Consider the following 13,616-nt stretch of genomic DNA (forward strand, 5'->3'; position numbering starts at 1 on the left):
GAGGGTGAGTGTGTCATACCCACAATTTCACAATTTGTCAGAACATCTGACTATCGAGCCCCAAAGGCCAAAAGCCCCCCCCCCCCCCAACAGTTTTGGGGGAGCAGCTTCATCATTTGTTAACTAACAGATTTCTCTTTTTTATATTAGCATAGGGCAGTTAAAATCTAATTCATCGATTTGTTGATTTGGAGAAAAAAATTAACACTTTTTCAGAGCCAAAAACTTTGTGGAGAAAATATTATTTGAGAAAACAATCTGCAGATTAATCACTAAGGGAAGAAAAGGTCCGTTGCAGCTCTATTCTCCATTTATTTAATCAGTCACTTAAAAGTTATTTGTGACTGAGATTTGAAAGTATTCTGACTCAAAAAGTAGATTTGATACTGGATTTAAAGTACGTAAAATACTATTGAAGACTGTGTTGAATCCTTTTTTTTTTTTTTTTTTTTTTTTTTGTAGCTACAGAGTTCTCGGGGAAAATGGTGAATTTGCTGTTCCTGTACCAAGGCGAGCTATGTGTTGTCTGCTGGCCAGCATGCACTACATTTGCAAACAAGATTTCCTGACTAACCTGTCCTTTGTTTGCATTATCTCAAGCATCTCTTGTGTGCATCTTCTGTTTGACAGCAGAGCGAGCAAAGTGTCGCAGTTTAATGCGACGCGTTTATGTTTGTGTTTTACTCAGAACCAGTCCCAGCATACTCATCTTTGCAGAGGGAGAGCATGGACCGCGAGGAAGCTCGACTGTCCCCTCACGCCGGGGGACGCCTGATCCGTCAGCTGCTGGAGGAAGACAGCGACCCAATGCTGTCCCCTCGCTTCTACGCCTACGGACAGTGCCAGCAGTACCTGGACGACACTGAAGTGCCTCCCTCACCGCCAAACGCACACTCATTTGTCAGGTAGACTCTTGACATGGTTTTGTACGTAGTGGCAGTAGGAAGGAGCTGTGAGGGATATTAACATCATTTATCTCTCCAGTCGCAGGCGGAGTTCATCTCTTGGCTCCTGTGACGATGAGAAAGAGGAGTTGACATCAGCTCAGCTCACAAAGAGGATTCATGTCCTGAAGAAAAAGATCCACAGATTTGAGGAGAAGTTTGAAGAGGAGCGAAAATACAGGGTAAATAGTAACAACTTTTCGGTTTATCAAGAGAAGAGATGACAAAATAATGCTCTGCCACACAAAATCTGACTCAAAAACCATAAACAAGGTTATTCACTGCCCGAGGAGACTCTGATGACTCATTAAAATAAACTGAAAATAGAGAATAGAGCTCTGCGCTTGTTTCTTTGCAAGGCCAAAATGCCTTATAAAAGGGCTGATGTTCCCATACAGAGCTCTACTTAAGATTTATGGTCAATACAATTGTGTTCATGTGAGCAGTAGACCTAGGGGGCTGCTGCTTTATTTTGAAAAGTGAATCTGTTTTCATCTGTTTCATTTTTTTCCATTCAGCCCTCCCACAGTGATAAAGCTGCAAACCCAGAAGTGCTAAGATGGGTAAATGAACTGGCCAAGCTACGTAAAGATCTTAAAGGTAAGACATAAAAAATAAAAATCACTGTGATGAGATGATTCAAATTGAAATCAGTAAAGCTCATATATAGTTTTCTTCCTTACCAGAACACAAGCTGATGAAGTCTGAAGAGGATCTGCCGCCTCTGACCCGTCAGCGCAGCAACACACTGCCCAAAAGCTTTGGCTCTCAGCTGGATAAGAAACCTCAGCAGGAGAAAGTGCCGAAGCCGCCGGTGGAGAGCACCCTGGAGACCATTTTAAAGAAGCTGCAGGAGAAGAGGGAGGAGGTGAACCGCCCCGAGGATATCAAGGTAAAACTATGTCCACGTTACACACTGACCGAGATCAATAAATAAAACATGTGCAGCAAGTGGATCTTACATGTAAGATAAACAGCATACATTCTAAAGTGGCAATCTTGGTCTGAAGTTTAATACTACAGGTCACAGGGCATCAAAACAAATGATTGTCATTTTAATCAAGAAGTCAATGATTGGGTAATAACCGGCCTTGTTCCATCATTCTGTGAGCAACCGTGATCTGATTTGATGCTGCACACAGAATGACTCTGTGAACAGCAGGGCACAGTGAAAGGAGCTGGTTACCTGTCTGAGAAGTTGGAGGCGTGCAGCCTGTCGGCTGCAGCTCTTCATCGAACAGCTCACTGTTGCTGCTTCCTTGTGGTTCATTTACTCCCTACAATATTCCAAACTGATTTTTGATGAACGTTGGCATTAAGCGCTGCGCTCACTTACAAACACATTGCATTTCCTGTAACTACTTCATAATAAAAGTCAGCTTGTGTTTTGCCAGTTAAATGCTTTTAATTTGAAGCTGCAGCAGCAGGAAAAGTTCGGTTTGCACTACCAGTAACTTAATACAGCATTTTTTCCAGGAATGTTGCCACAGTTCATAATACTGCAGATATATAAATATTGCAACACTTTCATCCATGGGCCATTGGCTCAGTCACCATTGTGTTACCTCAATTGGCAGTAGATAGTGATTTAACAGAAGTTTATTTAAATGAAAGTCTTTGAGATTGCCACTTTAAATCAGGCAGCAGGGTTTGAATTTATTATGGTGCTGAAATACGTGTATGTGTGTATGGGTGTGCTTGTTCAAACTAAACACAAGGAATAACGTGTTTCAACAGAGAATGAACTCAGGTCATTTCTAAAATGTGTTGACTCACTTCCTGTCCCCTGCTGACAGGATATGACACGGGAGCAGATTGGAGCAGAGAAAGTCGCCCTGCAGAAAGCTCTCCTCTACTATGAGAGCATACACGGCCGACCAGTAAGTCATCCTAAACCTCCACCTCCGCTCAGATACATACAGCACACTCCATATGTCTGATCTCCTGCCAGCGAAAATCTTGTTTACCGCTTGATTGTGACCCAGAACGGAACCGATCTGACATGCTCTTTGTTTGATGTCAGACCAAATCCAATTGCAGTAATTGTGTTGTCTAATCCCAACTAGCCTCGTTGTATGTCAGGAAGTGCAGCTGACCTTTCTGTCACCTCCTTCCCTCCTCACGCTGTGTGCCTTCATGCTCCGAAGAACGGCTGCAGAGTTGTTGTTGGCCAGTCTGGGTTAGCTGTCATTTTGGTTTATGTTAGTGCTGCAGCTAGTTAGTCTGCAGGGAGACAGAGGATGACTGCAAGAAACTAATACTGTGCTAACAAGGTGTCTTTGTTTCTCTTTTTTGCTACTCTAGGTCACCAAAAGCGAGAGGCAAATAATGAAACCCCTGTATGACAGATATCGCCTGGTCAAGCAGATCCTGTGCAGAGCCTCCACGATCCCTGTCATTGTAAGTATCGCATCTTAACCTCCATTTCCCTCCGCCCACAGCTGCCTGTTTGTCCTGCCGCTCTTTGACAAGCAAGCAGCAAATCATCATCGCGCTGCCCAAACATCTGCAGACACTTAATCCCGGCTCGTGTTGGCTTGTAGCGCCTGCTGGGGGAACTGGTGGCAGTCATGCCACAGATGTCTTTTCCATCTCTCCGGGCTCTAAGTCCAGTTTTAGCTGCTCAGTGGATCCTCAGGTCGTAAAGCAGCTCATGGGTTGGCAGATTGAGATCACGGAAAGTGACAGCATGAACGGACGAATGCAAGGGAGGGTCAGAAACTGTAAAAATGGTCAGCGCTCCTCTAATGTGAGGTTTTTTTTTTAGTCTGAATTGAAGATAAGAAACAGAAAAACTGCAACCAGTATTATTAATGCTACCATGAATGTTGTTTTCATTGAATATATGTTCCATATAATAATTCAGCCTACAAGAGTAGTGTATATGCTTTCTTTTCCGTATTATTCATATCCTTAACTATTTAATAACCATTACGTGAGATATGATCTGCATTATGGACCAGCAGCACATCCATTATATAATGCACTACCTTTAATCCCCGTCATGCAAACTGGGACCGCTGCCATAGATTATTCTGTACAATAGAAGTTATGGTGCAGCATTTTTATTATGCTCGAGAGGTCAAGTCAAATGTTGTTGGAGTACAATGTTTTTCAGTTTGACAGCTGTTTTTTTTTTTTTTTTTTTTACAGGCAGAAACAAGCATCCCCTTGTCTGCCTCTTTTTCAAACCAAAAAATTCAAATGTTCTTAAACCCTTTTGATCACAGTCATAATCCTGGTCTGTTTTCAAAGGTAACTCTTTGGACTATACTCTCAAAAAGTCAGAATTAGTTTACTGAATTAAATTTACAAAGGCACAAACATGGGGAAGATAAAAAGAAAAAAATGTCCACAATTTCATTTTATTTTTGTGGGTTTTTTTTTTTTTCTATTTCACTGTTCTGTTTTGAACACACTCCAGCTACAACATAAGCAAAATAAGTTGTGATATTAAAATTGTGAGGCTTCAGGTTGTTGCCATCTCAATTTCAGTCTGTTTTTCCAGCTGCTGTTTGTTTAGAGGTTAAAAGACTGATCAGAATCAAGTTAAGTTTTCCGTATTATTGTCACTGAAACTTCCTGTGGGAAAAGGTGGCGTTGTGCTGGACAAAAAGAAGAATAGAAAGTAATGAAGGAAAACTCTGGCTTCGGCTCTAAAAAAAGTTCAAACACAGAACTCGGTGAAAACAGGAAGTGCAGCGTTTTCTCGTTGTAAATACCAGAGTGAGCGTCTCAGCGTGGTTAACTCCTCCTTCTTAACCGTCACCACAGGGCTCTCCCTCCAGCAAGCGCAGAGGTCCCCTCCTTCAGCCCATTATCGAGGGCGAAACCGCGCTCTTCTTCGATGATATCAAGGTGAAGAGCTGCTGCTGCTTCCATAATCAGTCGCCAGCTCCCCCTCCTTGCCCCGCCCTACTACCCTCCGCCCCCACCCCCTTATTCACTACCATTTACTCCTCTAATGCACCTGATTGCTGCCTGTTGATTGGGCAGTTGCCTGTTTCCTGCCAACACTATCTGTCACAAAGCATCTGTAGAAATTTTGAATCGGTAGCTGCCTGGACGGGACGTTTGAATATCTCTGTGATTTTGATGCAAATATAGAAACAGTAGATGCTCTGTTATAAAGGATAATCAACTTGGGTCTTATTTATACAGTTTTGGTCATCATTCCTGTTGATAATAATAACATTGTGCTACACTAAGTTGATTGCTGAGATCTGGGATGTGAGATGTGGTGAGATTGATAAAGACCAACGGGGCAAAAAATACAAGACGGTCAGTTTTACACAAATGCAAACTTTATTATCATGACCCAAATTGTTACAGTTTACAGTTTCCCTGTGCAATTGGGGAAAATTAACTTTCAATTTTATCATTTAGTTCACTGACTGCTAACCAGGAGTACTTTTGCCATCACAGTGGGTCCTTCTGCAGCTGCCAGATGACATGTGGAAATACTATGGAGTAATTTAACTACTTTGAAAACATATAAATTACGATTTAATTAAAAAATATATCAATATATTTGTGTTTAGGAGAAGAAAACTGGATTACAAGTTTGTGTAAGGCTGATCTTAAGAATATTTATTGCTAAAATAACCAGTAAGCTACAGGCTACGATGGGCTCCCTGCACATACACCTTCTACCAGAACACCAGGTATATTGAAACAGCGTTAAAAACCTTTTAGTAAGTGAGTGGAAAAATCTAAGTCGTTACCTAAAGTAAAGGGCAGATGGTTGGAATGTACAGCTTCCTCCACATAAACACTGACAAACCCAATGATCTGAAAAAGTATTGAAATAATATTTACTTTCATATGACTTATAGGATTTAATAACATCCAGTTTAAAATCAGTTAGTGTTCCCAGATATCAGTAATTACTTTAATGAGTCCAGTGTTATAATAACCAGTAGAAATGATGGTCAAAGCTACAACAACGAGACCCAAGTTTCAGTGAACAAGAATGATCCTCTGGGTGCAATCAAATCGCAGTAAAACTAAATCATTGCTCTCAGCGCATCTCAGTGCTCTCTGCTCATTATTTAATGAAGATCGTGTAGCTGGTTCAGGACTGTTAGCTTGCAGAAAGTTGGTTGTGCCTTCTAGTTCACTGCACTCATCAAATCCATATATTATATACTAATGAGTATAGACGTGAAGCCCAAAGAAGGACCACTGAAGCGCCTTTTGCTGCTGTACCGTGATGATTTATAAACACTGATGACTAACACTGCACGACCCTCCTGCACTGCAGTGTTTGAGCCTGGAGGTCTGGCCGACGGCTTCGGGTTTATACCAGTAACACCACTCTCTGCACGATGTGGCACTTTCAGCCTTAGGTCTCCGTTTGACCTCTTTATGCTTCTGCAGGAGGAAGAGGACGGCTCCGAGGACGACGGAGACTCGAAGCCTCAGTTCACCGTGACCGTCCGGCCCGACCTCAGCGTCTTCCTGGACCACATGGACGAGGAAGTGGACGGTTTCATTTCACCAGTGGACGAGCTCTCACCGTCTAAAAACACGACGGACATGAGGCTGTCCAACCTTCACTCCGCCACCATGTAAGTTACTGAAAAGAAAGAAGACAAACCAAGACTGTCTCCACATAGTAGCAGTGGGGGAAAGTAACTAAGTACATTTACTGAAGTGCATGCGTTTAAGCACAATTTTGAGTACTTTACTTTATTTATTCCATTTATTGTTCAATTCATTTGAAAGCTTAAGTTACTAGTTACTATCTAGTCAGGTCTTATGCCACATGTCAAATGTCCATGAGTTGCTAGAAGTTCCACCGAAGAGACTTTTCCCCTTTAAACGTCTCATACTTTTTCTTTTAAGTTACAGTTTATCCGATATTTCAAAAACAAATCAGTTTTGTGTGGCAGACCGTCTTTTGTTGTTCTACTCAAGTAAAGGATTTGAGTACTTCTTCAACCACTGTTTCAAGACATTTAGATATCTTAATATCTCACATATCTTAATGTGAGATATTTCAATGTTTCTACTCTTTCTCTCACAGGGAGGAACTTGTGGAGCAGCTCCAGGAGACCAGAGAGGAGAAGAAGAGAATCCGCAAAAACCTGAAAGAGTTTGAGGACCAGTTCTTTAGACAAAACGGAAGGTAAAAGAAAAGAAGAATTTGTTCAGATTATACAACAGAGGCAGCATAATGAACTATGGGTTTTCCACAGCTGAACCCTCTCCGTTTCTTAATGTTAGTTGTCTTCCACCCACATCTTGTTCCCATAGAAATGTGCAGAAGGAGGACCGCTCCCCATTGGCAGTGGAGTACAACGAATACAAGCACATTAAAGCCAAACTGCGGCTGCTGGAAGTCCTCATCAGCAAAAGAGACTCGGCTAAGTTCATCTGAGAAAAAATAAAAGACTCCAAAAGGACTGTTGCTTCGTTTCTGGATCTGACTTTCCCTCTTGTTGCCATCTTTGCTGCTCATGTTTCTGGCTCGGGGAACAGAACAGCGGGGTTTTCCTCTGACGCCCGCAGAGAGCCGCCGACCCACGACTGATTCAAAGCCACACAAAGTCACCTGCTTCACCTGAGAAGTTCATTTCCAGCAAAACCTCACCTTCACAAGAGGACCTCTCTCGAGACTTAAGCAAGATGCACACAAGTAACCTGAATCACACTTGTATTGCTAATAATTTATTTCTATTCCTTTGACTGTTTTTATCAGAACAGAGAGGTTATTTTTCTCACACTCTTACTGTAGAAGTCTTAAAAAAAACCTTGTAAGTAAAATAATAGATATGAAATTACTGCTATTTTTAAAGAAGGATTTTGCGATCAAGATTTATGTGTATTTTTGTAGGGGAGACGCTACTATTTGTATAACTTTAATCAGCTGAACAGTGTTCACTCAACCAATAGCTTTCTCTATTTCAGTTCTGACCATCATATAATGTCTGAAATAATCTTATGTTGCTTCTCTAGAAGTTAAATCGAGTATTTGCTCACTTAAAGAAGTGATTTCTAATTCTAATACAACCCAAAGACAGTGACTAAGAGTACAAACTGCAAACCAACAAGGCTCAAATGTTCATTCAATTTGATAAAAAAGCTCATTTTTGTGATCACTGGTACTTACCTAAGCATTTGACTGTATATTTTATGCATTGACGTGCTTTCTTTCCCCCATTTACTTCATGTCATATAAGCTATTTCTCGTCTTGAAATCACTGGTATGTTTGTGCTCACACTGATCAGACTTGACAAGGCCATTTGTGAGACAACTCCGTAGGACAGAAATGGTCGCTACAAGCCCCAGTTTTCCCAGCGGTCTGTTTCCTTCTCATCAACTCCAGAGCTCGTTTTGTTCTTTTGTATATATGGATCACTGTGTATGTTTACATTTCTGTAAGCGAGTACTTTTTTTCCTTTCTTTCTCCAAAATGGATGATTATCAGTGTGAATTTCGTTTTTACTGAATGTAAACACTGGCAAGGCTTAATGAATTTTGAGTGTGTACATTTTAGTACATAAATTGTATTTGTATTTTGTATATATTATGAATGAAAGAATATTTTTACTGAATTTCTGGGCTGTGTGGTTTTCCTTTGTGTTGATTTTCTTGATTAACTGATTCATGGTTTAGTCTATAAAAAATCATAAAATAGTAAAAACTTGTGAAAAATGGCCAATGGTTTCCCAGAGTCCAAGGTGACGTCTTCACGTCGTTTTTTCCAACAAACAGTCCAAAACTGCAAAATATTCAGTTTGCAAAGTATATCATTCATAAAAAAACAAAGCAGAAGTCATAAAAATAATGAGCTTAAAACCAAACTGTTACAGCAGAAAAGCTCATAGTTGCATACGCTGGGAAAACACTGTGACAAACAGTAACTTTATTTTCAACTTTAATTTTCAAGTCACCTCGTTTTTGGTCTCATTATATTCTGCATAAATATCTTCTGCCTGCTCCGCTGTAAGATTGTTTTCTATAAACATCTCAGAGCCCTGACGAGCTTCAGACAGTCAGGATAATTGTGCCAAAACAACTGCAAGATTAAACGAATGTTCTTGCAGCAAACACATGAAGCGATGATGTTACACAACTGGTCTGCAATCTGCATAAATTGTGTGACTACAATGTCCAACAGTGTAGTCGTGCAAAAAAGTGTTTGCACCCTTCAACTTCAGCAGATTTTGTCGAACACGTAATTTAGAAAAGGGTCCAGGTTTTGTCAGGGATATGGCAGTGATATATGCAGATACACATGCAGCCGCAGACGTGCATCCTTGGCACAGTTTCACATTCTAGGAATCAGCTCCAAAGGAAAAAAAAAACATTATTTAAAACCGACTCCAGTAGAGTTGACAAAAACAATCTCACCACTAGGTCCATTCGGTAGCTTTTAATCATCACACGTGATCTTCCTCAGCAGATGAAGTTTGCACAGTTGTGACGGAAATGGAGATGTTAAAATTGTAATTTTTCTGAGCACTTCAAGGACTTTTGGGCCATGTTGGCTAAAAAAAAAAAAAAAAATTAATGAAAAGAATGAACTACTCAATCTCAGCTACTGACCACTCCAACACAACCTGGAAACCGCTTGTCAAGGCAAGAATTAACTTTCAGTCTCGGTGTATACAGCACTTATACGCCCTATTTTGCCCAATAATACGATCACAAAAAATGCAGGAAATAGGTTTTTACACTGTCTTGTTTTATTTAAAAGGTTGGCTGGAACATAGAGCTTTGTGTAGATCTCAGACAAATGTGCAAAAGTGACATTTTCTGTAGCACATTAAAAGGTGCGAAAAAGTGAAGGGCTGCACAAACAGTTGCATAGGATTAAACTCTGCAGGGGAAATCAGCTTGAATTAGACCATTACTGACTGAACATGTAGAGCGTGTGTGTACATGCAGCACAGAGCTAAGCAATAAGATGAACCGCTCTAAGAAACATCTCAGAAGAGTCCAGAGTTTAAGACCTTTACGAGAGAGACCCAGAGTTAAAACTACATTACTGGGCTGTTTTGCGTCGTTATTGCTAAATGGATGTGCCAGCGTGACCTGTTAGTCATTTTACTGTCTGAAGTCACTGACACCACTGTCATGTATGAAATATATAAAAAAATATATATGCGAGACCGTTTCACACACTTGCGCCACCAAATTAAACATAATTTTGGATTAAGAGTCTTGACTGTAGGAACAACTGATATGACAGATACAGTTTGTCAGCTGACTATATATCTAACATATTTAATAGGTTGTCTGCCCACACTGATAATGATACTCTTGTTGTGTCGCCCTGCCACAAATGTCACAATTTAATTACCTGCAACTTGGAAACAGTTAATTACAATTATAACTTTTAATGTTTATATATTTAGTTTTAAAAATACGTTTGGGGAAATGCACTTATTTGCTTTCTGGTGGAGAGTTAAATCAGAAACATTGACACCGCTTTTGGAGAGTAGCCGGTTAGCTTAGCCTAGCAGAAAGACTGAGAACAGCTAGCCTGGCTCTGTCCAAAGGATACCAGCACCTCTAAAGCTCATGAATGCTGCTTGCTGCTGCATGCTTATTAAATTATATATATTATTTGTTTATTTCGTAAAAAAACAAAAACAAAACGAAACAAAACAGTAAAAAGGCTCATTCTCGTTTTAGGAGGTTTTGTAACTGACCATTTCTTGGCGCTCCGCGGTTGCCATGCAACCAAGGAACACGCCAGAGCTGTTTTACGTCACCCGTCAGACACCCGTCCACCTCACAGTGGTGGAGTAGGAAGTGTTCAGATCTTTGACTTAAATAAAAGTACTAATACCACTATGTAAAAGTAAACCGTCACAAGTAATAGTCCTGTATTGAAAATGTTACTTTAGTAACCGTATGTAGGTATACTCAGGAAAATGTACTTGAAGTACTCAATGCAGCGCAATGTCCCGTTATTGTTGCACTATTATATATCATATCATTACATCATTATAACTGATACATTTATTCACTTTTTTTTTTTTTTTTACATTTTTCTTTAATTATTTGGTTTGATAAAAAACAAAAAACAAAATCTGAAATACCGTCACATTTACCCAGAGTCAAAACTGAAACAAATAGTTTCAGCTCTACTTGTATATATTGTTCAGTAGATTAAAATATAACAAAGAATCATATTCATGTGAAATCCTAAGTAGTAATGTAATCACTACATAAAGCAGTCAAAATAAATGCAGTGGAGTAAAAAGTAGTAGTAAGTGTCATAAATTGGAAATACTCAAAAGTACTAGCACCTCAAATACTACAGTATTTGAGTAAATGTTCTCCACCACTGCTATGTAAACATCATGGTAGCCCCCTGTTTGGTAACACCTACTAAAATAACACATGCAGCAAAGAATAATTAAAATGTTTGCACTGACAAAAATATTCCAGTAGAAATTCCTTTCTGCATTAGGTCACAGGATCTTGAGGGTCACAAAATACTGCGACACCGGCACCAGCCACGAAAAAAAAACGCTCTGGCACGTTACCCACTGTAAAAATAACGTTTTTACAATTCAACTTTTGTATGATTAAACTAACGAGGTGTAACGTGTTAATTAGTGAGCTTTGGTGGCGCTGGTAGCCAGGTTTTGTAACCGCCGGACAGGACCAGGATGGCGGTTTCCCCCGTGTCCAGTCTCTGTGCTAAGCTAAGCTAACCGACCGCCAGTGGCACCCTCATGCCGCGTCCACGTCTTATCGTTTAAACCGCAGCTACGTGGGGGAAAACCGCTCACATCAGCCCCGGACTCGTGAAATCCGACACCGACGCTAGCTTCCCATTCAGTGAGAAGAACTACAGACGTGTCCACAGACTGTAGTGAGAATGGCAGTTAAAATAAAGTCCAATGTTGGCGGTAATAAGAGGAGCTAGATACATTGGGTCAAACCAACAAACGTTGCTAGTACGGACTGTTTATCTGGTGTTGACTGTAAGATTAGCGCTAGGGCTCAGCACCTCGGAAGATCACACGAACGCTCCCAAGTCGGACAGTGCGTGAATGCAGCATTTGGGACCGCCGCGAGAGCGGCACCGACCCTCTGACCTGACTCCCCGCCACCAAGCTAACAAGCTACTATTCCCCAAAATGTCAAGAGTTTTCAATGAAAATCAGGGTTTGACTTTCACTCAACAACATGCACACAGACAACATCCACTAAAAATAAACTTTTAAAAAGTCCGCGTCTCTATTGTCCATATAGTAGGTTTTTGCTGTAGAAGGCAACACTGTTGAATGCGGGTTCAAAGACAAATTCAGCTGCTCTGTGATCCACAGCTAAAAAGGAACAAGGGATTGCAAATAATATTCACCATGTTTCACCCTGCACCCCTCTGCCTGCCAGATACTCTTCATTCGTCTTCTTTTTTTTTTTTTTTTTTTTAAATCCGGCAGAGAGGACATGCTGGTTTCCAGATTTAAAAGGATCAGCCTGTTGAGCACTCATTCCAAAGTCAGGGGTAGATGTTATATTCAAAGTGCAATTTGCACACACATATATACAGATTTATTTTGTTGAAAAATAACAACTCTATTTAATAAATTAAAAGTAACAAAAAGCAGATATACTGTCTTGTTTCAAGGTAATAACATAATTATTTAAAAGGTGAAAAATAGAATTTAATAACTTGAATATAAAATACACAGCTTTGGGGAGGGAAATAAATAAATAAACTACGCGATTACACTCAAAAACATAGTTTCTCAACCTTCTCTGGCCTTTGATTTTGGAACCTAAAATTTTTATGATCCAGGCTTTCCTGTGAATTTCAATATGGTATACATCAGTAATCTTTTTTTTTTTAAGACTATGATATATTTTACACAAATATCCATTTATTAGCTCCCTTCAAACGTTCCTGAAAGGTTGAGAAACTTTGCCCAAAGAAATAAAAACAATAATACTTTGCATTTACATAGATAGACCTTTCAGATTCAAGATTCTTTACAATCTTGTAAGCGCATATAAAGAGAGTGATCTCCCTGCGTGCCACAGTCCCCCCTTACACTCTTTTGACACTGACAGGTGTGACATGTATTGCTGTTAAAGTGCGTTAAAACTGCTGCAGATCTCCTGCCCCTCATCAGACCAGGCTGAAGCCCTCGTACTGCTCCACAGCCTGGGTGAGACGGCGGCGCAGGATCTCTTTGGTCTGGTAGCGGGGCATGTCCAGCAGGTTGTAGCAGGTGTGGGCCACCGGCAGGTAGTGCTCCTCGGCTGTGGTGGACTGGATGATGATGCGCAGGCTTTCCATGCCGTGAATGGGGATGCGGTCGCTGCCGGTCAGGAACACTGGGGACAACAGACACAGAGGACGGAGTTAAAATCAACTCCTAAAGCCCTGTGAAAATGTTTCTACATGCCATTTTTTTTTTAAAGGGATAAGGCTGGTGTTTTTCTAACACATAAACATAAAAAAGTTTGATCGCGAAACCTTAAGGCATGTACAAACATTTCAACAACTCTGTAACCTATGGCCTAATAAAAGCAGATCTCATTTAAATGATTTGGTTCCTCCCTTCCTTCATGGAAACTATGAACTGAAAATTTAGGAATGCTTCAGGTTGTTGCTGTGATGACACATTTACTGCATGTTGTCACATGAATTATGCTTTTAAACACTTTTCACTTAGCGCCAAACTCGACTGACTCCG

General features: G+C 40.4%; 2 protein-coding genes across 5 annotated transcripts in view; one reads left to right on the forward strand and one right to left on the reverse strand.

Annotated features, from left to right (window-relative positions):
- The window catches only part of fam13a (family with sequence similarity 13 member A), a 53,784-nt gene extending 45,280 nt beyond the window's left edge, over positions 1–8,504 (forward strand). For 2 of the 4 annotated variants that reach the window (XM_040145258.1, XM_040145259.1), the window contains 10 exons: positions 689–905; positions 985–1,126; positions 1,463–1,544; positions 1,631–1,836; positions 2,741–2,824; positions 3,249–3,344; positions 4,719–4,802; positions 6,324–6,514; positions 6,973–7,074; positions 7,203–8,504. In XM_040145258.1, the coding sequence (XP_040001192.1) occupies positions 689–905; positions 985–1,126; positions 1,463–1,544; positions 1,631–1,836; positions 2,741–2,824; positions 3,249–3,344; positions 4,719–4,802; positions 6,324–6,514; positions 6,973–7,074; positions 7,203–7,326 (1,328 nt within the window). In that variant the 3' untranslated portion in view covers positions 7,327–8,504. The remainder of the gene's footprint in view (positions 1–688; positions 906–984; positions 1,127–1,462; positions 1,545–1,630; positions 1,837–2,740; positions 2,825–3,248; positions 3,345–4,718; positions 4,803–6,323; positions 6,515–6,972; positions 7,075–7,202) is intronic. The other 2 variants (XM_040145260.1, XM_040145261.1) reach the window with 1 other exon arrangement.
- A 2,016-nt stretch (positions 8,505–10,520) lies between these two features.
- The window catches only part of herc3 (HECT and RLD domain containing E3 ubiquitin protein ligase 3), a 28,605-nt gene continuing 25,509 nt past the window's right edge, over positions 10,521–13,616 (reverse strand). Inside the window, exon 25 of the mRNA XM_040145628.1 lies at positions 10,521–13,254. Coding sequence (XP_040001562.1) covers positions 13,046–13,254 — 209 coding nt within the window. The 3' untranslated portion in view covers positions 10,521–13,045. The remainder of the gene's footprint in view (positions 13,255–13,616) is intronic.

This window comes from Xiphias gladius, chromosome 15, assembly GCF_016859285.1.
Source record: "Xiphias gladius isolate SHS-SW01 ecotype Sanya breed wild chromosome 15, ASM1685928v1, whole genome shotgun sequence".
Lineage (NCBI taxonomy): Eukaryota > Metazoa > Chordata > Actinopteri > Istiophoriformes > Xiphiidae > Xiphias > Xiphias gladius.